The sequence below is a fragment of the Apteryx rowi genome, unplaced genomic scaffold, assembly GCF_003343035.1.
Source record: "Apteryx rowi isolate R43461 unplaced genomic scaffold, aptRow1 scaffold_12, whole genome shotgun sequence".
Classification (NCBI taxonomy): domain Eukaryota; kingdom Metazoa; phylum Chordata; class Aves; order Apterygiformes; family Apterygidae; genus Apteryx; species Apteryx rowi.
Genome location: NW_020447419.1, coordinates 3,109,981 through 3,135,654, shown reverse-complemented (window position 1 = coordinate 3,135,654; position 25,674 = coordinate 3,109,981). Strand labels below are relative to the sequence as shown.

The window sequence follows — 25,674 nt, the reverse complement described above, 5'->3', positions numbered from 1 at the left end:
CTGGATCATTTTATGAGCTATGGAAAAAGGCACTGCGGAAGAGCTGGGAGAATGAGCGGTATTTCAGCTCAATTGCTAAACTTAAGAAAAAAACCCCAGAGAAACAAAACTGTTCACATGAACTGAAGATTTTAGGGAATTAAAGAATTGGTGTTTTGTATGGGGTCGTCTCAAAAAGTGTTTTTTTTTTTTTCCTAAAAGTCACTAGCCTCTTTAAAAAAATGCAAAGGGTCTATTTTAAGAACAAAACTACAGGTCTGCCAGTTCAAATCTACACAGGTTTTTTCAAGATTTCCTGTGGCCCCAAGAAAGCTATTTTGTTTCATTTTCTAGACAGCCTGGTGATGGTGAGAAGATCAGTGTAAGCAGAACAGAGTTTCAGTGACATATTTCAAACTAATTTTTGTGTTTGTCTCCTTGCCTTTAAAAACAGTAGTAATTTCCCTATGGATTGATTGCATATCATTTAATATTAGTGCATCACTTTACTCAGGAATGGTGAAAGAATTTCATGCAGAGTAAGGTCAGAGCATAAATATTCACCTGGCTTCAACTCTCTTTGCTCCTTTACTCACCTTGTCCCTGCCACTCATGGTGTACTCAGTTCAGGCCAGGGTGTGAATTTGGAACTATCTAGATTAACAAGAAATGTTCAAAAGATTTCTGAACCAATAGGAATAAATACCAAAATCTGAATGAGACTGCGCTTAGTATTTAATCATGACCTTCTGCTAAAAGGCATGTATGGAGGAAAAAAAACCCCCAACATCTAAACTGCCAGGAGGACAAAGCCATGCACAGCAAGGGGCTGAGGTCGGGGCTCCAGGCAGGCAGCTCGGGGATGCAAAGGGATTGAGGCAAGCTGAGCTGTCTGCTGCAGGGCTCCTGCAGCACCGAGGGTGACACGTTTAGGACAGGATCCATTTCAGCAGACCTCATGCACCAGATCCGAGCCTGCTGCTGGAGCTGTCAACAGTCAGACAGAAAAAGGCACCTCCAGAAGGTGACTTATCCCACTCTAAATGTCCGAGGCAGGTAGCGATAATCACTCACTGGTGCAGCCACCTTTCTCCAAAGACATGAAATGAAGTCCAGATGAAGAGCTTAGATTATATCCCTATCTTTTGGCTGGTTAGGGTTATATGAGCTGAATTCCACATAAATCCTGTCTGTGCCTCAGTTGCCCCTGTAAAATGAAGGGCATTTCCTTCCCTGACAGGGATGGTGCAAAGATAAACATGCTAAGAACTGTGATGTGCTCAACCAAAACACATGCTTGTAAAGGAAGGCCATGAAAGCATCGCACGTAAGTGGGTAAAGGGGCTGGGTCTGAAATCTGGCTCGAGGCACAAAAGCGGCATTATCTATATATTCCAGCTGCCCTCAGTTGCATCAGTGCCAATCCTGTCCAGATAACTGGATTGCAGGGACAGGAGAATCAGAGCAATGTACTCGCCGGCCATGATTGTGCATGACGGAGAAACAACACTGCCTGACTTGACAAGCCTCAGCTGTGCGTTCAGGAGAGGCAGCACAAGTCAAGCCTTTGCTCGCTCAAGGCTGAGCCATGAATTTATAATTCACTGAAGCACAACAAACAGGGAACCCAGTGACATCTCCATCGTCGCTCTCCTTACAATGGGAGCTTGTACTTTCCAAGGCAGCTTGGGCCTGTGTTTGATTAGTGTACTTAAATTGCTACCTGTGCTTTTATAATAACCATTTTTTTCTGTCAGAACTTGCTCTTACCCTGTTGGAATCGATTCTTGTCCTGGAAGTGTAGATTGGAGGAGGGATGTTGAAGGCTTGAGGAACAAGATACTCTTCAGCATCCATCATATCTTCCAGGTCTTCTTCATCAAGAAGGTTTTGGAAGAACTTGCTGTCATTTGGGCTTGGGAGCTTCATACGATCGTCTCCCTAAGTAGGTTATGTGGAGAGAGGAAAACAGTGAAAAGATGGATTAATTTCCCAGCTGGGAGCTTCAGCCTTCCTCGTGTCCTGGCAGGCAGGCTGCAGGGACCTCACATGCTGCTTTGATTGTTCTAAGGCACCACATCCACATCATTTGTTTTGATTTTTTTTTTTTACTAAGAATACAATGACAGAAAGGGAATAACTGCATAAATCAAGCAAAGTCATATTTTGGCATTCTTGTGATTGAGCTTTTATTCTTTCTTCTCCCTTTTTCCCACACAAGCTCAGTTTCTGACCCCAGCTCTGTCACGGCCTGATGTATTTTGTGAAATATCTCGGCTATTTAGGCTCACATAGGGGGAAAACAACATGGAAGCTGCTGGGTCTGGGAATTTGCTTTATTTTCATTTGTGTTTTTAGGGACTCAGGGGCTAAATTTCCCTCTCATCCATATGGAAGGCTCTGCAGAATGTAACAGCGCTGAAAGCGATAAAAATCAAACCGGATAACAATAAACAACAACAAGGATTAATATTTTTATTTAAAAAGCACCTACAAGGTGCTTTGCAGTGCAAGTCAGGGCTGCGCTTTGCCCAGTGCCAGAAAATGTCAGAAAAGGCAGCCAATGCCTCAAACACCTAACAGCATGTAGAAATGATGCTATACTTAACTGTATGGAGAAAGAACAGCATCCCACTCCTCAAGAATTATTATGCCATGTGCCAAATATATACACACATATACACACACACACACACACACACATATATATACATATAGCATGTGCACAGGCCAGTTTACAAGCTCGGCAACAAGTTTGTCATTCTTCATTGTATTTGGGGGGAACGGGGGAAATAGCAGCAGAGACGTCAGTGCAATGGAGTTGGCCTGGTTTCTCTTAGAGAAGCGTGTGGCCTATATTGACAACAAGGATCACTGGAGAAGAAGTCTCCCAGGATGAAATACTCACCAGACTATGTAACAGGAAAGGGGAGGGGAGGGAAAGGGAGGGAAGAGAAAGACGTATTTGGAATGGGGAAAGATGTCCTAATGAAATAAGTTAACCAGACTGATTTGTCTGGAATCACTTTTATCAGCTGACCTTACATTTCAGCTCAGTAGGGAATACTGCAAGAGAAATTCTACATTCAGCATGATTCTTCTTGACTAGTATTTTACTTCTCAAATATATTTTACTTCTCCTTAAGCTGTAGGACAGCCGTGTATTTTCACATTGCGCAATACACCGTGTGTGGGCTAGCACATCCACTCACTGAAGTGAAACACCATACGGTGACAGTAGTACTAGTACCAGAAGCAGCCAGGACACACGAAAGCAGCAGCAACTGTACTTCTGGAGGCTCTTCAGCTAGGAAGTCTTCTGTCAGAGCGAAGCTAAGGACCAGCTGGACATATCTCTGCACTGTACTCCATAATGTGCGGTAGATGTAGCATAACAGTATCAGTATCCGGATCAAACTAATACCATGCTTTGGCCTCTGGTGTTTCAACATCACCTTACTTATTTTAGTTTTCTTTCATTTCCATTTGCAGTGCTCACATACTGGAACCATCTAAGGACCTTACCAAATGGATGGATTCATTTTTTGTAGCTTGACTCTCAGTTACAGCTCCAGAGCTTAGAAGTATGGCTTGTTTTTCCCAAAGCAATCAAGCATTACGGTATCACATTCTTTGAACGAAAACTTTTTGGGGGAATGGAGGGGGCTAAGTGAGAAAATTCTCCTGATTTCTGCTTTTCAGATGGGGGAGAATCTGACAGAAGCTACATTTTGAGAAAGGATGCCAAAAGGGGCATCCCTGAAACTCTAACTTTAAACTCTTAGCTTTTTCGGTGGTGGTTATCACTAAAAAAAAAAATAACAGCAAAACTCTCTGTACCCACATAAACAACTCCAGGCTATTGCAGAATGTAGGAGCTAAAGAAAAAAAATCTCCACGGATGCCTGTGCTCAGGCTGTATACAGCTTTAGCTGGAGGCAGGCAATAGTTACTGCTATACTAGCATTTCCAGGGTGCCACAGTGATGCTGTGGGTCCATYGCAGAGACTGTGAAGCACTGCAGGCTGTGCAGAACCTACACAGTGTATAAGGAGAATACAGGGGGAAGTTCCTCTCCAGCATTAGGGAGGCACCAAGGTCACTTGACTCCCTGTCTTCTGAGAAGCTTCTATGTTTCGACTATGCAAAAACCTTTCTTATGGCTTTGAGAGCAGAGGGAGGAGTCTCTTCAGGATACTCCCCTTTGATTAGCCCAAGCAATGATAGAACCAAGCAAGTCCTTGGTCTAAAGCAGGTCCACTGATGGACAGACCTCGTCCCTAATTTCAGTAGGGGATAAAAATATTCAGCAGTTGCAAAGCCAGACCATGTGTATGTGCTCATAAATACAGGCTGAAGAGGTGAATTTCAGGTGCTTTTTAATTTTTCAAATAATTACACTGGCCATTCTACTTCATTATTGCACAGTACTATAGTCACTGTGCTTGCTGTATTTTGTCAAGGTACTCTCGAACTTAGGAGGATCAAAGGCAGCCCTCTCAATAGTGGGCTTTGACAGACAGAATTGAGTTTTTTCACCAATGTTGCAGAGTTGTTTACCTGAATAACCAGGTATCTTTGAGGGTCGCGAGCCATTCTAGAAAATTCAGCAGCCAGCTCCTTGAATTTAGGCCGACTGTCAGCATCAATCATCCAACCTGGGGACAGATCAAAGACAAGAAAGAAAATAGTTAATTGTCAAGGAGATGAAGCATGCAATTTGTAAAAATGCACAAGTTTGAAGTGAAAAGATGTCCTTGATAGTTCTGGCCTAGAGAAAAGATGGAATAAAGAGCCCAGAAAAATGGGGAAGGAATCTGTGGTGCATCTAAAATGGAAAACATCTGGTCTTGGTCAAAGGAGACTGGATGTTGCACACTGCATGAGTTTCTTCTTAATTTGCTCTGAGCTCCTGTTCCCCATCCCCAACACGGTGACAGTAACAACGCCTTGTAACTTTTCTGTGTCTTGCTTGCTCGTTCAGATATCAACTCTGACTGTCTTTTATTATAGATCTGTCCAACCTCTAATATAATGAATCCCTGATCTCATCATTACTAAGTTACTAATAAATACAGTTTTTAACTAATCTACTAGTCCACTGCAGCTCAGATTATAAAGAGTTGTTCAACAGATCTGCCAGATCAGTGACCTGCCATCCCAGCTTTCAGGTAACTCTGCACTAATGTGCCTGCATCACTAACAAAGCATTAGGTACTATTTTAATTATGCCAGGATGCTTCTTCGGTTATTCATTCTCCAAGAAATGTTCATTAGGAACAACAGTTCTCAATCCCTTTTAACGTTTTCTGCAAAAAAAGCAAGTAGTGCAGGCGCTCACCACCAGCAACTAGTTTATCTCAGTGTCAGCCTCTTCTAATGGAAGATTCTATCAGCCGCTTCTCCAAAACACGTTCTCCTTTGCCAGGGAGGCTAAACAAAGCAGGCCTTATCTCCTTCACTCTGTTTAACTGAAGAAGTGGCCAACGCAGAAGAAACAAAGCCACTAGAACTTATAAAGAACTTCACACAAATGTTACAGGACTAAATGTGTATATCTAGCCATGACTTTCCTTCTTCCTGAAAACCCAACCTGCTAGCACTAGCTTTTGTTCCCTGTGGATTGCCTCATACCCACTAGAACTGCCACCAGCTTGAACATTTTTGCACTCGATCAACATGAACCCTGCGCACTGTTCAGACAAATTCCATATCTACTTGCACTTACGTGTTACAAGGTCCATGATAATCCAAGTGCCCTTCCTCTCTACTTGACAGATCTACCAGAGCACATTAAGACTGCTAATTGTTGTGACCTCGGTTCTGCAACATTTATTTGTAAATAATAAAAGAGAGGCATGCCATCTCCTTTCTGAAACCACAAAGACATGGCTTAAATATTTGGCTTTAGTAAGACTCACAGAACTGTCTTTAGTGTTGGAATGGAATCATAAGGAGAACTGATCTATTAAAAATTTCTACTGATTTTTTTCAAGGTAACATTTGACACAACTGTACGTCAGCTGTCTTCGTATCAATGTGTAAGAAAAACAGACAGTTGACATTGAAAACAAAATCCTTCAATACATCCCTACCTCAATTGTTGGTAGTAATTCCAGGGGGGTTGCAGGTACCAGACAGTTTTGGGGGATTCAAATCTTGCCCGTTTCTGGTATATGCAGCCTGAAGTACCTTAAGCCATGCTGAAAACCCCTCCACAGTACCCTGCCTAAGTGCCTGACGGAGTCATGATATTACCTAATCTCTGAACTAACCTGAGAATAGCTCTTTTTATGATACTGCCAGTTCTCTGTTGTCTTAAATTTCTACACGCATCCAAAACCAAACAACTTAGTATTATACATGTGGTGTTCAAACTTTTCACCACTACTAAGCAGTGCAGTCCTCAATACGTCAACAGAGGGTTGGGGCAGAGGGAGAGATGAAATTACATATATACCAAAGACAAACTCCTGGGTTGGACAGGGTATTCACACTATGAGCTTCACGAACTACAAGCAGCTCTGAGCAGAATTTCATTCAGGAGATATGTATTTACCCCCTCCAGTTTTATCTTCTTTCTTCTAGTGTTTTTGTGTACAAAGCAAAAGGGAAAGGCCCCTATCAGATGGATGAGATGGCTGCACATTAATCTCACTTAAATTAAGTCAGAAACACCAGAGAGATGTTCCTAATTCTTTTTAAATTAGAAGCCTAGCCTTGGAGGATACAGTCACTAGTGTGAGTATCTTGGAGATAAAAGGGTAGGAAAAAACCATGAGCAAACTTTTCCTTTTTTGCTTAAGTAAAAATATCCATAAATTATTGCACTGGACTAAGAATGACAAAAAAATCTGTCTGTAGAGTTTCTTATATTAATGTAATGTTGCTTTTTTATTACTATTGCAATTATCAGTACTGTTATTAACAATAAAACGTTTATGCTTTCTTTCCTCAATATTTGGAACTAGCATTTCTCCTCACAACCTTCACTGGCTGACTATCCATGTACCATAATTATGTTTAATACTATCTTTTTTAACATCAAAATCAATTGTCATGGAAATGACAAGGGTTTACAATAACAATCATACAATTTTGACTTCACAGCAAGAATGTGAGATACCATCTGACAGTAATAAGAAGCTGAGCTAACTCAACCCTTCATGGCTAAATTCATATCTTTTGCAATTGCAAAAAATGTGCATGCAGTGTTTAAATGTAATTTACAGAATCTTAGGAAGCTTTTGTTTTGAAACAGCGTGCACTATTACTCGGCACTGTCAGAGACTGTAGATGTAAATGTTCTAAAATAGTATTCATTTAGCTCTGAGTATGGGGATATTAAAAGCTACAATTACTTACATTTCACCATCACCATATAAACATCAATAGTGCAGACTGGAGGTTGGGGCAACCGCTCGCCCTTCTCTAAGAGGTCAGGAATCTCACGGGTCGGGATTCCATCGTATGGCTTTCCACCAAAGGTCATCAGCTCCCAGATAGTGACTCCTAGACAAAAAAAACCCCAATGTGTTAACACTTAAGGACRTACTTTTCAGATTCCTTAGCTATTTCTTAGAGGTCTGTATTGTGGCTCAGCTCTGGACCAAAATAGGATCACCAATCTCTTTTTCACTGCCTTTAAAAAGACTTAAGTTTGGTCTGCCACATAAAGAGCTCTGAAAAATGGTTAAACAGTGCTTTGTGTTAATCTCTAAACTCAATTTCCATGTTTTTATTGGCATAAGAGCAAATGTGAGAGATCCGAGCTACAAGAGAAAGGCCTAAGACAAATAAATGGTGGGCAAGTAAATGGATGCAATAACAAAAGAATGCATCTTGCTCTTTTATCATATCAAAAGGGAAAATGAATGGCTGATGTACTCTATTATTTTAAGGGAAAAAAACGCAGATGTTCCCTAACTTAGAGCATCAATTTTCCACAAAGGTACCAAGCTGAATAATGTTATGTCATTGTCTTTGCCTTGTAAGTCATTCACACAGCCACTTGTATTACTTTTTTTCCTTAAATCACCTTATGGATTTGAGTTATGATATTGCTGTGCTTCAAAACCAAGATCATCTTCTTGAATAGCCATAGGATTTGTTTTGTCAGTTGAGCAGGAAAATAAAGATCATATATCATAAGTAACAGATTCTGTCCCCAAACATAATCTTAAATATTGAAAATGCCACTTTCACAACAGTTTGCTTTGCTTTGCTTTTATTTTTATTGCAAAGGCCATTTAAAAATGCCTCCAGATCACTAACTATATTATGCCAACTGTCATGCTAATCTGAAAAGTGATGGGTAAAAATACCATATGCATAAAACACACATTTAATTCGCCCTCATTCACCTCCTGGCTGATGTTCAGCAACTATAACTTGTCAATCTTTTTTGGTTTTGTTCTTCCAGATTACAGATTTTCTGGGCTTCCTGATTTTAAAATGAATTCCACAAATGGAGGCATATTTTTTCTTAAGTGCAGTGATACAGAATTTGAGGATAAAGAGCAGGTTTATATGATCAATTTAATTATCATGTATTTTTCTTAGCTAGATAGAAGAGGGCAGCTACCCAGCCATCGCAAACAGTATCTTTTGCTGCTACCCACAGGTAAAAGTGAGTAGTGAACAGAATTGTACACCTTTTTGTTTCAAAATTATAGGATACAGGAAATGCAAATGGAGATCTGTAACCCTAGATACTGCTGGAAAATTCCACTCACAAAGGTACACATGATTTTATTAGTAATAGCTCTACTAGATAAACATGCAGACAGCTCAGCAGATGTGGCACAGTAGCTCGTCTGGATAACAGAATTAACAACATTAAATACACACCTCATTTATCAAATGTGATTTTTTGTGTGCGGAGTTCCTCCCGAACCGAACTGTCTAACCAATTCCTAAGTTACCTGCGAAATTAAACCCATGCCTGTTTTAGGTAGCTTGGGCTCATCTCTTTCTCCTTCTCCCATCTCTCCTTCTCTTGCTGTATTTGCTCTGTGCTATGACAAATTCCCTTTTATCTGACTTTTGGTACTGAAAGTCCCATAAGCCTGAAAATGTTTTTTGACACTCACGGCTTTTAGAGTTAAGATTTTCAAAGGACTGCTGAAAATTATGACCTGCAGCCATATTTTTATGAATCTGTGACTAAGCTGAAAGGGGCCTTTTTCCGTCACAATAAGCAGCCAAACTGCTACCAAACCAGACCTTTCAGCAGTCATCCCAGCAGGGACATTGTGATAATATATTTTAGTGAGCAGAGAGGTAACACAGGAGACAAGTAACAATTGCTGTTCAGAGATACACATTCAAAAAAAAAGGTGGGGGGGAAACCACTGGAATTATCTACTCTAGGAAAAAAGATAATCTGTAAAATAACAGAATTTGGTTTAATGTATCACATTAGACAAATTTTCAAACAAATCACATGAAGATTTACCGTAGCTCCAAACATCACTCTGATGGGTAAACTTCCTGTAGTGTATACACTCCAGAGCCATCCACTTAATTGGCATCTGGGGAAAGGAAAGAGAAGTGTAGCTTAGAAATAGAATATTAAAATAATATGACTACATCCTAAACGTAGACATCAGCTTCCTCCGTGTTTCCCTTTTCAGCTGCAAACTTTCCAAAAAGCAGCAATACCACAGCAGAGGAAATGGTTACTGCTGCCTTCTACAACTGAGCAGAATTAGATAGGCTTGGACTCACAAAACATACTGAGATGAGAAATCTAAATAAATCGCCTGCACAACTTTTCATACCACCCAAATTTCAGTGATTCAGATATAACAAACATCTTACTTTTTTGCCATGCCTGGAGTTTGTATCCCAAGTCCACCAACTAGTTTTCTCCAATGTAAGGATGGGACAAATCCAAACTCCCTAAATCTGAAGCGGAGCAGAGAAGCTGGAAATCAGGAGCTCTTTTTGCTCAATGGCTTGCAAAACCAGGCACTGCTACCTCAATGGCTCTCTACCAAGGCTATTTAATAATGTAATGTCTATAAGGTTTCACAGTCCACATAATCATCATCAGTGTAAAAAAGCAGTGGGGAGGATTTACTGTGCTTCATTTCTGACTCCTAACCTACATGTTAGGAACGCAGCCTTCCTAGTTCTCTGTGTCATTAATGCAGTGAGAAAGGTTTATCTAGAAAGTCAAAGGTCCCAAGTTAGCCTCTGGCTGTGAATCACCCCTGGGGGAAGTTCATCTAACCTTCCTGATAGAAAAGGGCATGCAGGCAGACACGAACTTCGGTTTGGGGTAAGGGTTTCCTCTCTTGGGTGCAGGTTAAGATGAGATTCCCAGTGTTTTCCTTTCCTGAGAGGGGCTCCTGAAGCACAGCCTTGCAGTCCATTGATTTCTAATGGGCAGACATGTAACYGAATGTTATCCGGCATGGCCTTGTACAGGTCCTGCCTAACTTGGAACTATGGAACTCGCAGTGGAGTAAACCTTGAACTGAAGAGAGACATTACTGCATGCAGTATCTGAACAGATGGTGGGTGTAAAAGCAGAGGATGTGTCTTCGTTCAAACCCTTATGAAAATACCTTCCATGTAGTTGACTCATGAACATAACCTATACAGAACTATGGCAAAAATAGCACTCTTTATTAAAGGTTGGCTTAGCACTTGCAAAGACAGTTCATCCTCCTCCACTAAGCTCTGCAGAAGTTCACTGCTTTCATTCCCATCGAATTCAATAGGGCTGTTCCAAGTTGGAACAGCAAAGCCGCATCATCCGTCATAGGATAAATCAGGTTGGAAGGGACTGCAAGAGGTCTCTTGTGAGACCTCTGGCTCAAAGCAGGGTCAGTGATGAGATCAGACCAAGTTACTCAGGGCTTTATCCAGTCTGGTCTTGAAAACCTCCAAGGATGGGAGACTGCACAACCTCTCTGGGCAACCTATTCTACTGTTTGACTGTCCTCACGGTGAAAAATTTTTTCTTTTATCTAGGCTGAACATCTCTCAGCATGCTTAGAATACAACTTGAAACTGCAAATGCCTTCTGGATTTAACAGAACACTTCTCTGGAACAGGGGAGTGACATCTCTGATGTGCAAATTGTGGCTCCAGAACTCCCACGAGGGTGATTGGCCTCACAAGTCCAAGATGCCACCTAACAGCTGCCAGGGAACAGCTGGTTTGCAAGGACCAGCTCATTTTCTGTCATTCACTGGCTGATGGAGGGAAGAGACAGAGAAGAGGCAGAGAAGTTACTGAAGAGGGAATTAGAAAACCAAAGGAATCAGGGCAGACTGCCAAACCTCCACTCTCCCTGCCAGGAGGTCTCTTTCCTGGGGCAAATGGGAAAGCACTGGTGACTCCTTCCCAGCTCTTCGCCTCATTCACTGCAACATTGTTGTGATCCATGCAACAGCTGCCAAGGGCAGCAGCACTACAAATAAGGCAGCAGCCCATCCAGGGGAAAAGCACATACTGGCAACAGCTGTTTTTTCCCAGACATGTGTGTAAGTGAGCGGAAAAAAAACACAGGTAGCAAGTAGACAGAAAGCAAACTGAACATTTGGGAAAAGGAATGACAGGAGAGGCAGAGCCACTTGGGATTCTGTGATTCAGGACAGGCTGAAATGTGGAATTTCAAGTTGTTTATGGAGCAGCCAGCAGAAGTACGTATTTGTGGCCTTCTGAATTTTGTCATGCTTCAATCTGAAGGCATTATGAAGTGTGTGAGGCACTGTGTGGAAGTTCCAAGGTGTGCTGAAAAGTAATATGAGGAAATGTCTGGCTTCAAAATTATCCTGAAGCCATCTTTTTAGTGGGCTGGCATTCAGAACGGCCCTGGAGACTTGGACTTGGAAGCAGGAAATAGCACACACAGGCTCTTTCACTGTCACGCAAGAAGTGGCTCTTTGCAGAGCATATGTAAACTCTTTCATGTGCTACAAATACAAACATGTTCTGTGGCCTTCCTCTCTGTTTCCTGAAAAAAGACCTGTCTGGGAAAATGGGCCTGCAAACTACTGAGGTCCATACTGGTTGGAGAAAGGGCCTGTCAGCAATGCACTAGAACAGCCATCACTCACTGGACTGACTTCAAAAGTCTTCAACACAAGATACAAAACGGAGCATAAGAGCAAAACCTGATTCTGAGTGTGAAAGCTGTTCAGAAGATGTTATTGATGGACCTGTAGAAACTCACTGAGCAAAAACAAACAGTTTTTATGTTTGGTATCACAACACAGTTCACTGCTAGAATAGAGGGCTTTGCTAAGTCACTGAACACACTTTCTTACGTAGATATAGTCCTTTAAGGACACACTGTCCTAAAACTTCAAGAGATTCATAAAAGCTTGATATATTTACCTCCAGAAATGTAGAGTACTCACCTTCCCTCCATCAGCATTATACTCCTTCTCATCCCCTTCCAAAAGCCTGGCTAGGCCAAAGTCAGTGATCTTCACATGGTTTGGTGATTTCACCAAGACATTACGGGCTGCCAAGTCCCGGTGAACGAGTCTCCTCTCTTCCAGGTACATCATTCCCTGAAGGGCAAAGAACAATAAAACAATCTTAATGAGTCACACATGAACTTTTAGAATTACTTTTCACTGGTGTCTTATAAAATTTCTCTTATTATTATCCACAATAATAAAAGGGCCTAGAGGCCAGAACTTCAGCATCGCCTTGCTCTGAGCAGGAGGTGGGATTAGACAACACCCTGAGGTTCCTTCCAACTTGATTAACGCTAGGAATCTGTGATTCTATGGCAGGTGCCAAAAAAAAAAAAAAAAAAAAGAAAGAAAAAAAAAGACACAGATATCTCCTTTGCTCCAGCAAGTTTAAAATCTAGAAAGGTAAGATGAAGAAATGTTACAGTCCCTATTTTTTCAGACAGGGAATCTGAAGCCTACAGATATTAAGAGACCTAGCCAGAGCCCCACAGAAATTTGGCCAGACTGGGAAACAATCCCAGACCTTCTAAGCTCCAGGCCAGTGTCCCGAATTCAAGATGATGCTTCTTTTCCATCTCCACATGTTTGAAGTTAGACGCAAATTTTCAGTACCCTCAGTGAAGTAGGAGGCAAACAATTCTGTGTTCAATGGGCTGCAATCCACTTGCCTTTTCACTCCCTTAAAATTTTGTAAGTAGTATTATAATTATATATTAGACCAATGGCCAATGTTTTTTATGAGCCTATATATTCTGTTAAAAGTCCTTTGGTTAACAAGCCTTTAAAGATAAGCTAACATATATTCAAGCTGCCTGGGCTTAATCTGTTTCTTACTCTGATGAGAGACTAACCATCTACCATCAGTATGGAAGTTTACACGACGCTCTGTGACACTGAGATGAACGCTAAATCTTGGTCTCATTAATTATATGACATATAAAGGATAGTCAGACAGGGTTACAAGCCTGTAATTCCATTAAAAGGCATTTATGACATTAACCATCATTATAAGGACCTACGGATGAAATTACATACTTGGTAATTACCCTTAAGGTATCTCTTAATATATTAGCTCTATATAATATATATGGTAATTTTAAAAAAGCCATTGTTGAATACCAAAGAGATCATAGCAACACATAATACAGATGATAACTCAGAGAGTCCCAGATAATGATTAAAAGGACTAAATTGCTCTGTGTCACGGGCCAGGTTTGATTCCCTTTCAGAGCGTGGGATGCTCCCACAGGCCTGTCCCCACACCTATCAGCAGGACAACGCRTAAGCCACCCCCCAGTCATCGGGCCTGAATGTTGCCCTTTCTTGACAGAAGTGGATGTCTTTACAAAAGGTGTCAAGTGGAGCTCTGAACTACTTTGACTTTTAAGTGAAAATTTCAGTGCAAACACCGCTAAAAGGTTTGGAAATGTGTGGGAGAGCGTTTGGCATAAACATTGCTTCATCTCTCACGCGTTAGGCTTTGTTGCAGTGAACATGAAGGCATTTGAAAGGGGACACAGGGACTCTTTGGTGTACAGCAAATAGAATTATTTTTAAAAAGCACTGCTGGTGGAAGCAAACACACCCTCCTGCCAACAGCAAATCAATGCTGTTGGCTGCTGAACATTAGACCTGTAGGACTTTGAGGGCTTAATGGTTTTTGACATCAAATTAAAGCCTGCAGAAAAATGGAGAAATAAATCTCACAGGCCAAACAATTGTGAGCCATACAATAATCGCACCRTGAAACCGCATTACCATGTAAAGAAGTCCGAGCAGGGAGAGACGACACAGTCAACAGCAGTGATGCCGTGTGACAGAGGAACAACCACCACCACTGCAAAACAGGACCCATAAAATCCAGGTAGATTGAGAATCCGTATGACTACTCCTGCGTCACGTCTCTGGCAATAACCGGAGAGGACCTCAAGGCAGCGTGAGTGAGCGCTGCTCCTCAGGAGCAGCCTGGGAAGCAGGGGGGGCGCAGGCACGTCCTGGACTCGCGTTGCTCCCGTTGGCCTGGGGACTGGCAGACGGCCTGCTGCAACGCCTGCAGGTAGCTGTCGCACCGTCTCCCTGGCGGGGCCTGGAAAGCCACCGAGCAAGCACTGTCCCCGTGCCTGGTCACACTGCCAAGCGCGGGCGGGCACGCAGCGCCCTGCAGGCTTTGCAGAGGTGTCTCTGGCCTAATCGCACGTTCAGCTTTGCTGCTCTTACAGATAACGAATTTAATCTTAAGGGTGGCTTCAGGGTGCCCTTAAAAATGCYGCATAGTCATTCCTCACACATCTAAAATTAACCTGGTTCGTTACAGCTCCTGAGCGTGCTGTGCTGGGCGTGGGATCCCAGACAGACAGACAGGCGTCCTGGGGCTTCCCCAGCCTGTCCCCCGGCAGCTCACCTGCTCCCCTCTCCAGCCTCCCTGGGGCTGGACATTTGTCTTTGGTCTCAACACGYTCTTCACGGTAATAGCAGAGATCCTTCCACAACAACACGTCTCAAGGCGCCACTTACACTTTCTTTCTACTTTGTCTACAAAGTATCTTGAATTTTTAGAACAAACAGAAGTACTTCTTAAACCTCATAGCCTTGAGATAACTTCCAAAATCCTTATTTGGTCCAAATTCTCAACAATACCTCAAAATACTGGGCTATACTGGCGGGGGGAGGGAATGAAATGTCCAAACATGCAAAAACCCTCTTTGTGGGCAGAACCTGACGATGACACAAGAACCCAGAGAATTTCATGAGTATTCTGCTGATATCAGAAGATGTCAGGGCCCAAACAAAATTGTGATTCTTGATAGATTGATTTCTAACTATCAGCACGGAAATTATATGAAGATATTGCAGATGTCTTTTTGCAGAAATGAAGAAGCAGAATTTCTATTCTGTTAAAATCCAAACAGATGACCTCCACCAAGGCTTCTGCCTCTCATCTGTAACTAAGGCTGACGGGAAAGGGTGGTATGGTGTCCAGAAACATCCTTCATTGAAAGCGTTAAAGAATCAAACCTGTAAAGAAGCCTTCTTGGTCTTATTTTACCTCCTTTACATATTTAATTTCCAAGCATTTCTTAAACATGCAGCCTAACACTTCAGGATGTTTCACTATTTATTCTGATCATTCATTTCCATTTACTACAAACTTACACAATTATTTTATATATTTTTAATAAGATWACAATATTTTATTAAACCTAATCTCAAACTCTGTTAAAAACGCAAAAGACTTCTAATAAGCAACCTGAATATTCCAGTGAACCAATAACCCCTGGGTTTCTTTTCTAACCAGAAATAGGGTAACCACAGCCTTCTGTGTATCATCATACTCATGGTTTACTTCACCTATGTCAAACAAGCTTCTCAAGGCTTTTTTCCACCTGTGTTATCTGCAAAGCTAATAACAACCTGTGTAGGGTCAACAGCTACAAAAATCCTTCTGCCGGTCCAAGACCTGCAGAAATGCAAACACTCCAAGGAATACCCATGGTAACCATGTTTGGTTTTCCTGATATCCCATTAACAAGGTCTAAAGGTGTATATACAAAAGGTGTGYATATATATGTATTATACAGTATATATGTAGATTATACAGTAAAAATCAAAACAATCTGAAAAGGGGAAGCCCACAGTATTCACTGCAGCAATACTGTCTAAACACATACTATGCTGACAATCATTACGTGAAGGCATTTTCAAACCTGGCAGGAAAAGTGCTATGTATGTATCTCTAATCTTGTTATATGACACAGAAGTACTATAATGAAAAAATATTCCATGCATTTCACAGCTGGTGCCATCACCAACCAACAAGCCAGTGATCAAATACCAAGAGGATATTTTATATGAGTTACAAGACAGAACTGCAAGTGACCCTAAACCCTGACAATGCGAAAGGATCGGTTTCTAAAAATGACACTTAAAAGCCACATCCAAAAGCCACTGTCCTGTGCCATTTGCAGTGTGATCTGTGAGGCTGGGGAAGTGACATGCCCCTCAGGACTTGTTACCTCCAAATAAAGCTATGCAGATACCGTATAATTGTCAAAATATAAAATGACTGGACATTAAGAAACCCCATGCTTTAGTATATGGATTAGAACATCCACAGCGGGGGGTGATTTTTATGCTGAAACCAACAAGAACAGAAAGTTCAACATTAAGCCATTAAGGATCAGTTGCCCCATGATCTCCGAGCCCGGAGTCACCTCGCACGAACGCAAGAACCGGCCGTGACCCAGCCGTCCCTGACACTTCCTCACCACAGTCACCGCAGTGGTTTCCTCACAGAGAACGTCATTAGAAATGCAATTACTGCTAGGCTCCTTTAACATCAAATCATTCGCTGAATCAATGTCGAATGCTATTAAGAAGTCAAACAGTCGCTGCAAACAGCTCTACCACAGATAAGCCGAGAAAGTCCCTTTGGAAGTTTTGCACGAGCAAGGAATAGCCTTTTCTCTTCCCCAGCTGTGCCCCTTATCCTAACCCAGCACCAGAGTCACACGCGGAGATAAACCTGTGCTATACAAATTCTTTACCTAGACATACATAGCATTAAAAATGCCTGTAGCCAGGATCCCTTCTTTTCATGTGACTGCACAACTGTGAAAATGTAAACCCRCCTTTCAGAAAGAGCCACGCATGCCCTTGCCAGAAATTTGGGGAGAGTGGGGTGGAAGGAAAAATTTTAAACGGAGATTTTCAAAAGGTCTTTGACTAGCATTAAAGGTCTTTTGTCCTTAACTACACAATTACTAACCTGGACTGCACTACCCATGTTTATAAATTTCACACAAGACTTGCAACAGCACCGGGGAAATTAATAACAATGCTGCGGGCAGAAGAATTGGCTTGCAACAAGCAAAGATGGCTTCCTCAAAGAAGGGAGGTGGAYAGGAACGATGTAAATCGTCACTAGGAGCTTAACTCCAACAAGAAACTCCTACCTGTCATGTTCAGCCTTGATAATTTTCTATGTAATAACCAGGAAAAAAAAAAAMCAYAGAAGTAATACAAGGYGGTGTGAATCCTGCTTTCCTCTACCCATCCATTTGCTCTCAGGCTTGGCTAGCMATAACACAGGACAAAAATTACCTTGTTAAATAGACTAGGAGCTAGTGATTAAGAACTATAAAAGAAGAAAGGCTTTCTCAAATTTAATATGGATTGCTTGTGGAGTCTCCAGCACTGTGGAGAGACAACCACTCACAGGTCTTCAGTTATGGTCTATCCCTAGCTTACAAGAAAAATGAGAGACCAGAAAATGAGGTTCATGTGATGTCAACAAACCAAAGGGGGTCAGTGGAAAGTAAACTTCCTGTCAAAAAATCTGGGGGAGGACTGAAGACGAGGAGATGGAACAGCTTTCTGAGCTAGCAAAATGCTGCACTGCACTAGGAAGTATCCCATAAGTTCCTAAAGTATTAGGACTTCTACTGATGTGGACATCTATAGAGCAGTATCACCAAAGGGGAGTTGGTGGTGGAAATAAAAGAATGTAGGGACTTTTTTTTTTTTTTAAGCAAAATCAAGTTTTCAGATGTAACCATTAAGGTTATGGGTTTGCCCCTTGAGATCTCTTGCCTTTAAGATGTGGTCACATTTGTGGTTTTCTTACTTTATCACCAGCATTACTTTCTGCAGCTCTCATTTGTCTCCCAGTTCAYGAGGGCAGTTTTTGAGCACAGCCCCAATTTGTACAGCTCGTAGCGCATGAGTTGCAAGTGCAGACAGTTTCAGATGCTGTTATTTGATTTCTTTCACTTTTCTGGACTTTTCAAAGTCCCATCTCCCAGATGAGGACGCTTCTGGATTCCTTTCAAAGGTGGCAGCTGCTGTTCAGTGAATGTCCAACTTTAACTGAATAAGCCCTGCCTGAAGGCTGTTTCCATTAGGTACTTCTACCTCAATTCCAGGAAAAAAGGATTCATTATTCAGAACAGATTTTAAGCAAGTATGTAATCTTCATTAAATGGAAAGCCYCTTTGGGATATTTATCAGATGAACTGAAGTGTGTTCAATCACTAACTAAAGGTTAAGTATATACATATGTCTTTGCAGGATCCAAGACTTAACTTTGCAGAACAATTCAAGTTAAAAAAAATAAGTAAAAAGAGCTTCACCTGTCCCAAGAACTTCAGCAATACCAGCAGACAGCACTGCAAACACTTTTTTCTCGRTATGCCTAGTTTGCTGTTTTCTATGATACACATTATTTTCTCTCTAAATAGAGGAAATGTTGATCTTTATCCACCCCAGGAAGCTTCAAAAAATTAAGAGCAGCCTGCCTTTCTTCGATAATAACTTCCCCTCACCAGAGCCAGGACAAATGGCAGATTCATCAAACAGGCATGTGAAAGAAGAAAATTTCAAGCCCAACTCAAATCTCATGGACATTAATCTCCAGCCTTGGAGATTATGCTCTTTTCATCCTAATAACTTGAGGCTAGCTTAATAACAGGAATCAGAGGAATCAGTACAGAAAGCTTGAAATGATCATCTTTGCCCCCCTTCCCTTACCCCATGGAAAAAGTGTGATTTTACTGAGGGCTAAACACTCTTTCAAGGAAAAAGCGGTGCCCTTTGTTGTCATGAGCAACCAGAATCATCTAAGTAGCTGTTACTCCAGAGATAGCTGTAGGAGGGAAAAACCGACATGGCTCTGAACCGCACTGACTCAGCTGCAGAGGTGCGAGCTGCTATGTGGGTCTGTTTGTGAAGCTGGAGGCCCTCCTCACAGCCACAGGGAAGTGAAGGATGCTAACCGTTTCAGTCCAAAGCCAAGAGACTGAGCTGGGGACTTGCAGCTTGTGCAGTGCACTCTTCTACTGGATTAGCTGCCAAAGATTTCTGAAAATGCCCAGAGTTCAGCCAGCTGAAGGGGAAAGCTGGCAAGGGAGGTCCACTCCTGGATCCCCCTGGCTGTGGTGTCACTCCAAATATTTAGGAGTTCACTTACTTTGTTTTTATATGGTGCAAGGAAATCTCTCTTTTTGCTAAAGGGGAGGCAAAGAAAGCTTATGCAACAATAATATATTTCTTCCCATCTCCTGCTCCCTTTACTAAGCTCTCTCTTAAGGTTTCTCTTCTCTATATGTTACTGAAGTTTGAAGTCATRGGCTATCCACATGTAACAAGCCATATCTTGGAGTAATGGTGCTTTTACCTTAAGCCGGCTGTCTTTGGATTGCCAGAGTTAACACAGCTAGCTTGATTTTCATAGCGACTTTGGACTTGTCCACACGACCAAGGATGACTGAAACACTGTTAGACCCGCACGYGGAGCTGATATGACATAAGCAGTGGGGAAGCTGTTCATTCATGCAAGCTAATAAATCCATTTTCTCACAATCCTGTGGTGGCATTGCCAATCAGCTTCTAGACAAAAAAGCTCRGAGGACACAGGAGCAAGCCCAAGACTCTCTGTACTTGACTTAGGAGACATGGTCTCCGTGCAGCTGCATTATTACTTCTGTGCAGGTAGCTCAAGCTAATTCTGCCATGAAAAGAGTTAGGGGTGCCATTTCTGTGCACAAGTTAGTCCTAGATCTTTCCACTCATGGATCACCCAAAAATACAAATTCTACCTGCTCACGCATGGGAGTGTGGTCACACATTGGCTGACTCAGTTGAAGCACAAAATCTAGATGAACTGGCTTCATACCAGCGACAGGAGGACAGAGACTACCTTTAGCAGTATAAAAATGCCGGTTACCTGTCAAAAGAAGTAGTATGAACAAGCAAAAAGAATTTACAGCAGATCTTTGCTCTGCATCATGTGGCTGCAGCGTATCTGATCCAGTAACAGGAGACCTAAAGCCTGATTTACTGCATTGCCGAGTTATGGGCCAAGACACAAAATAAAAAAGATGCTAAAGCATAACTGGTCAAAACAAAGTCAGGAAGAGGAAAGGGAAAGAGGCTATGAGGCTAAAATTTAAATGAGAGAGTTACAGGAAAAATGCAGGCTACTCAAAAATTAAATGTGATTCATAAAGGGAGAATAAGTAGAAAGAAATTAGAAGAAAAACAAGTTCATAAGCTCACAACATTTCAAGACTTAATTGACAGGACTGAGCAGACATTTCAATGGGCCCAGACCCACTGCAACCCTAAATTAAAATCTCAGCAGTGTCTTCTCATCCTTTCAAAGCACAGATGAATAGGTTTCCACTAGGCTGGTTCACAACCCTTAGGTTGTAAGGTCCTTAAAACTAAGTTATCTATCCTGGGTAGGTGCTGAAGTGCTTAAGACATTATGAGAAGGGGAGTTTGTTCCACTGTCATCATCAAACACTTTCTTTGTTCGAACTACTGCAAAAAGTATGAATTGTCTCCTTGGCTCCTTCAAATTATGCAGACATCTAGATTAGGTGGTGCTGAATATAAAGAGTCTGTGAAGCACTGCATGTTCCTCTGATGACAGATGTTACGTAAATACATTAAGTAGCATTACTAATGAGATGTAAAACAGGTCTTTCAACACTGGCCATATTGTGTGCACCTCCAAGTTCTTCTGGTCCCATCTCCAGGCACATCTGTGCAGCTGTTACGTAGGCTGTTTAGGATGGGAGAAACAAAGTTCATTCCTATGCATGAAATCCCTGATGGAGGGAGCTGTAGAGTTAAAGCTAATCTCCATTTGCACTCAGACTTTCACCAAACTGTTTCCTTAAGACAGCTGCCAGCTATGTCCAAGACCCTCTCTTATGCCAGCTTTAGTGCCTTTGCTCTGAGCAAACTGGCTCATATAGGCTATAACCATGTTATCACTTCACTTGGACTAGGTATCCCAGCTTCCTGGGCTGTGTGGACACAGGCTTCATTAGTCTCCTGCAGTACCTTCACCCTATTCCCCAAGTGCTCAAAAGGACCGGTATGTTCCCCTATAATTAACTGAAGAAAATCACAAAGGTTCAGCTTACTGTACTGTAGCCCAAAGAGGTGGGAGAAATTGTAGCAGAGCTTATAAAAAGCCTATCACTAGCAAGGACACAGTAACCTCGACACAGCTTTGCAGCTCCCCTCACACCCTCACTAGGCCAACACAGATGCTGATACACAAATATACTTTGCAGCAGAGACACACCAAGAGAGTTCCTGACCCTCCAATTCCAGGAGAAAACCAAGAGCTATAATAGAAAAACATAATAAAGTCAGGGACTCCCGGGTAGAGGTCACCCCCAGCACTCTGATGAAGTACTCAGCATCTGATGCCTYCTTGCTAGCTCTGCAGTATCTGCTTCTTGCACGGGCTGATGAACGTGACCACACAAACCGGTTATGTGTTTTCAAGAGACTGTCCTTTGGGCGCACTGTCCCATGCAGGAAGAGCAAAAGCAAGGCAGAAATCTCCTGGAGATCCCCGTGTAAGAAAAAGGCTGACTGCTCAGAAGCAGACTGCTGTTCTGCTGCAGGGACGCCCTTCCTCGGCTGTACCGCAGGGCCTGGACTCTGCCCGTCACAATTTAATGCTTGCTGGGGCCAGTAATGATCTTTGTCTCATAAGCTGAGAAGTGCTTAGCACCGTTTCAGCTGCAACCACAGTTACATGCTGTCAACATCTCATTGTGTAAAAGAAGCTTTTARATGAGAACCCACTGTCTAAATAACAAACTTACTCCCGTAAAACTCTCCTTACTGGGCAATAAACACTCACTGCTAAGAAACTACACTTAAGAAGCTAGCGGGACAACAGTACTTATGGCAAAGGCTGTGAACTACTGTTTCAAAAGCCAGTGCCGGTAACCCGTGCTACACGTGCCAGCAGGAGGAACATACCTACCCTGATTTGGGGAGTTCTCAGAGACTTCAGGTTTCACCTCCCAGAGGATCAAATACTTGTGAAAATGTTTGATTCTTTTCAAAGTGGCAGCCAAAGAGGGAAGTATCAGTGCATCAGCTTTTTGAAAAGGCTTTTTGTATCCTGCTCTTCTCCTCTCTCAGATTAATTGCTGCAGTTTGAATAGCTCCAGCTCCTTCCTCGGAAGGGGTAGGTAGGCAAAATGTGTCCTATAAAGCAACTCTAACAGTGGAGCTGTGACCAGTGCTTTCTTAGTACTCTACAGTTATAAACTAACTGTAAGGGAGATAATGTGGCTTTCTTGAAACTTTAAGCCTGCATAAAAGTCTGAGCTCAGAGGGCCAGCAGAATACTAAATGATGTACTACCTTTCCCCTACGCTGACCACTGACCTCTTGCCAATACAATTATAATCGGGAGAGTATATTGTGTAGTGCATTCACTCTCTCCAAGAAAGTGTATTTAAAATGGATTACTTCTGCTCCTTAGGCAGGCAATCAATAGAGATGTGGACTGCAATAAGTACGGAGATGTCTGTGGGCTGCAGTACTTATCCTCTGTGTCTCTTCAGAAATTAATTAAAAATCAATGAAGTGTGCAGCCTATTAATAAGGAAGCTCCAGATTAATAGATACAACCACAGTCTTCTCTCCGTTTCCAAACGAACATAGCCGGAGCGCAAACGCATTAGAAATTCTCCAGCACTTCAAACAATACAGTAAGACTGGTGACCTTTTACTGCTCTGCTCTGGATCTGACTGTACTGCAACAGTCTCAACCTTATGTACCCTTAATAAATTATGTGCTATGTGTTTCAAGTTGGTTAAACACGAGTACTTGTGGTAAGCATTTAGAGTCTTCAGTGTTACTGTGCTGACTTTCCAGAAAACGGTCTTATGACAAAGCGTAGTCACCAGCACAAAGACAGGATCCAGCAAAAACCTTCCAAAAGAGGCATAAGGGGTCTTTGTAGGTCCTGGAGGTCATTGCTGGGATTTGGCCATAACCGATAAATCTAGTTATCTGACTTCCCTACCAACAATCTGAAGACAATACCTTGCAACTTGATGAATGCCTAATTACTGTAAAAGGTTGGATTTGCCTGAGGTTAGAAGCATCTGGGCAGGGGCTGGAGAAAGGCACTCTTGTTGCTGAATTCTGGCCGTCAGGACCCCTATCTCTACTCCCCCACACAGCCCAGTAGTGGTAGCATGCAATGCACAAAATATACAGCAGCCTAAAACACACCCAGAGGTGCCAGCCCAGCTCAGGGCGCCTGCTGAGCAAGGAACAGCACTTACCCATAGCAGGAGCTTTCCCCTGCTTCCACGAGATGAGATCCTAATTAAACAAAGTTATGTTAATAAACACAGTAATTTAATAACTAAAATGTTTAATAAGCAAAGTTRTGCTGTAGAAGCTGAAAGACGATGTGAATTGCCCCAGGAAGTAGGTGTYGGGATAGAGCCAGGTCTCAGGAACCTCTGGTACCATACAACAGCTTTCCTGGGAACTCGGTACTGACCCAGCAGCAGACAATCATTTGCCATTGAAAGGTCACTGATACAGCGTGATATCATCTGGATGCAAGGCTTCCCAGTATTCACCTTATGCTGCAAGTTATAAGAAAATATGTGACAAAACAGGTCTTTCTTGTACTCCTCGTACTCGGCCCGTTCAAATGACACAATGTTTTTGGACAGCTGAACAATTATATGCTACTTATTTTTCCTTTCTCATTAACGCTGACCACTGAGCATACAGGGAACTGTACTGCTACTTATCCTGTATGTTCAGATGAAAATCCTGCAACAGGAGCGCACAACAGCTCCCCGCTTTGCAACAGGCCAATACGTATATAATTCCACTGATCCCTATGAAATCCTTAAGAGGGGAATTTTTTGACCTCAAGATGCATGTTTCATAAGGTACTTTTGCTCCAATTAAAACCTTTTAGCAGTACCCTGTGTTCTCATTAAATGAAGCTCCAGTGACTTTTTTTTTTTTTCTTCAACAGCATGATTGGGTCTGAATTTCAGGCAGGTACCTTTACTTGAAAGATGCCCCTGAGGCAYGCAGTGCTGCAGGGCTCCATACGTCCACTTTAAAAAACCCTCGTTGCAATGTAAACAGGAATCCAACCAGACAAGAGAAGCACTGCTTCTTTAGGAAACCACCATTTGCACAAGCTACTGCAGTGCAAGGGCCACCAGCTCTGCATGGAGAGACGGGAAGGATGCCCCTTCGCCTCCCGCTGGTGCTCCTTGCTCCTCGCATGAGCAGGGCGAGCAGGCGGGTTGGTCTGTGAGATGGCTTCTGCAGAGGAGCGCAATATCGTTCTACAACAGAAAATACTCTGAATTTATTCTAAATGCTTTTGATACTCTGAATCAGGAGTGTTCTCAAATAAATTAAAGCTTTGAACTTCCAAACTCTGTTGCCACTAGGTTTCTGAGCGCTCCTTAAAAACCCACATCACAGGTAACCATAGTTACCTATTTCATATCAGGTTTTTTCTTTTCTAATTGAGAAGCTTATGACAGCTGACAGAACAGGAGGGACCAGCCACATAAACAAYGTGTGCTAGCTGATAATGGCTGGAGAAAACCGCTAAATAATCCATTAACATTATTCAATAAATCCAGACGAATGCTAGAGTGGGGTGGGCGGAAGACAGAAATTTGGTTTTCGAGAGACAGCTATTTCCCCCCAGCTAAAACTTCACGTTATTAATAATGGTTCACAGCATCGCGGTGTTGACAGCGAGAGCCCACAGAGCGTGAGTCAAGCTGCCACCGTGCCCTGCTAGTTATGTGCGCTCTGACTGAATATCCTCTAGTGCRGGGGGTTAATCATTAAATTCAGCTTGTGACATTTTTTCTTTTCACTTCACGATGCTGAGGAGGATGTTTAGAACACAGATAATCTACCGAGGATACGCGAAGGGGCCATACGCTCCCTGAGCGTACCAAAGCAACAGCCAGTGACGCTGGCTGCACGGGGAAAGAAAGGGACAGGCGAGCAGTTTGCCCACAGCAGGGGGACGCGTGACCTGTGCCCTTCCCAGCTCCTCTGTACCTCAGTCCAGCATTATCAACACCTATGCTGTGGAGATGCGAGGGGAACGCACTCAAGGCAAGTCTCGAGAACGGTGGACTGCTCTAAAGGCCACAACGCTGATGAAGRACTTCTAGCAACATCACAAGCAGTCACTGATTTGCTTGACGGGACTTGGGAATATTTCTGGATCAAGAATTTCTGTGAAAAAAAATGGCTATTTCCTCTGCAATTTTTGTTACTTCCCAGCATTACTGTGGCAGTAGAGAAAAGGCTCTCGCTGTCTTGATGTGAGGTCTACGCTGCAAGTTCAGGGCGAGAAAAGCTCTTACGCCGCTTTGTTAAGGGAAATAGGTTACTCAGGCAAAGCAAAGGCTGATTCCACCC

At 42.5% G+C, this 25,674-nt stretch overlaps 1 protein-coding gene across 1 annotated transcript in view; it reads right to left on the bottom strand.

The window, feature by feature from the left end:
* The window catches only part of ERBB4 (erb-b2 receptor tyrosine kinase 4), a 380,218-nt gene that overhangs the window by 20,477 nt on the left and 334,067 nt on the right, over positions 1–25,674 (bottom strand). The window contains exons 20-24 of the mRNA XM_026088236.1: positions 12,357–12,512; positions 9,437–9,512; positions 7,345–7,491; positions 4,540–4,637; positions 1,750–1,920 (exon numbers count right to left, since the gene is read on the bottom strand). Of these exons, the coding sequence (XP_025944021.1) occupies positions 1,750–1,920; positions 4,540–4,637; positions 7,345–7,491; positions 9,437–9,512; positions 12,357–12,512 (648 nt within the window). The remainder of the gene's footprint in view (positions 1–1,749; positions 1,921–4,539; positions 4,638–7,344; positions 7,492–9,436; positions 9,513–12,356; positions 12,513–25,674) is intronic.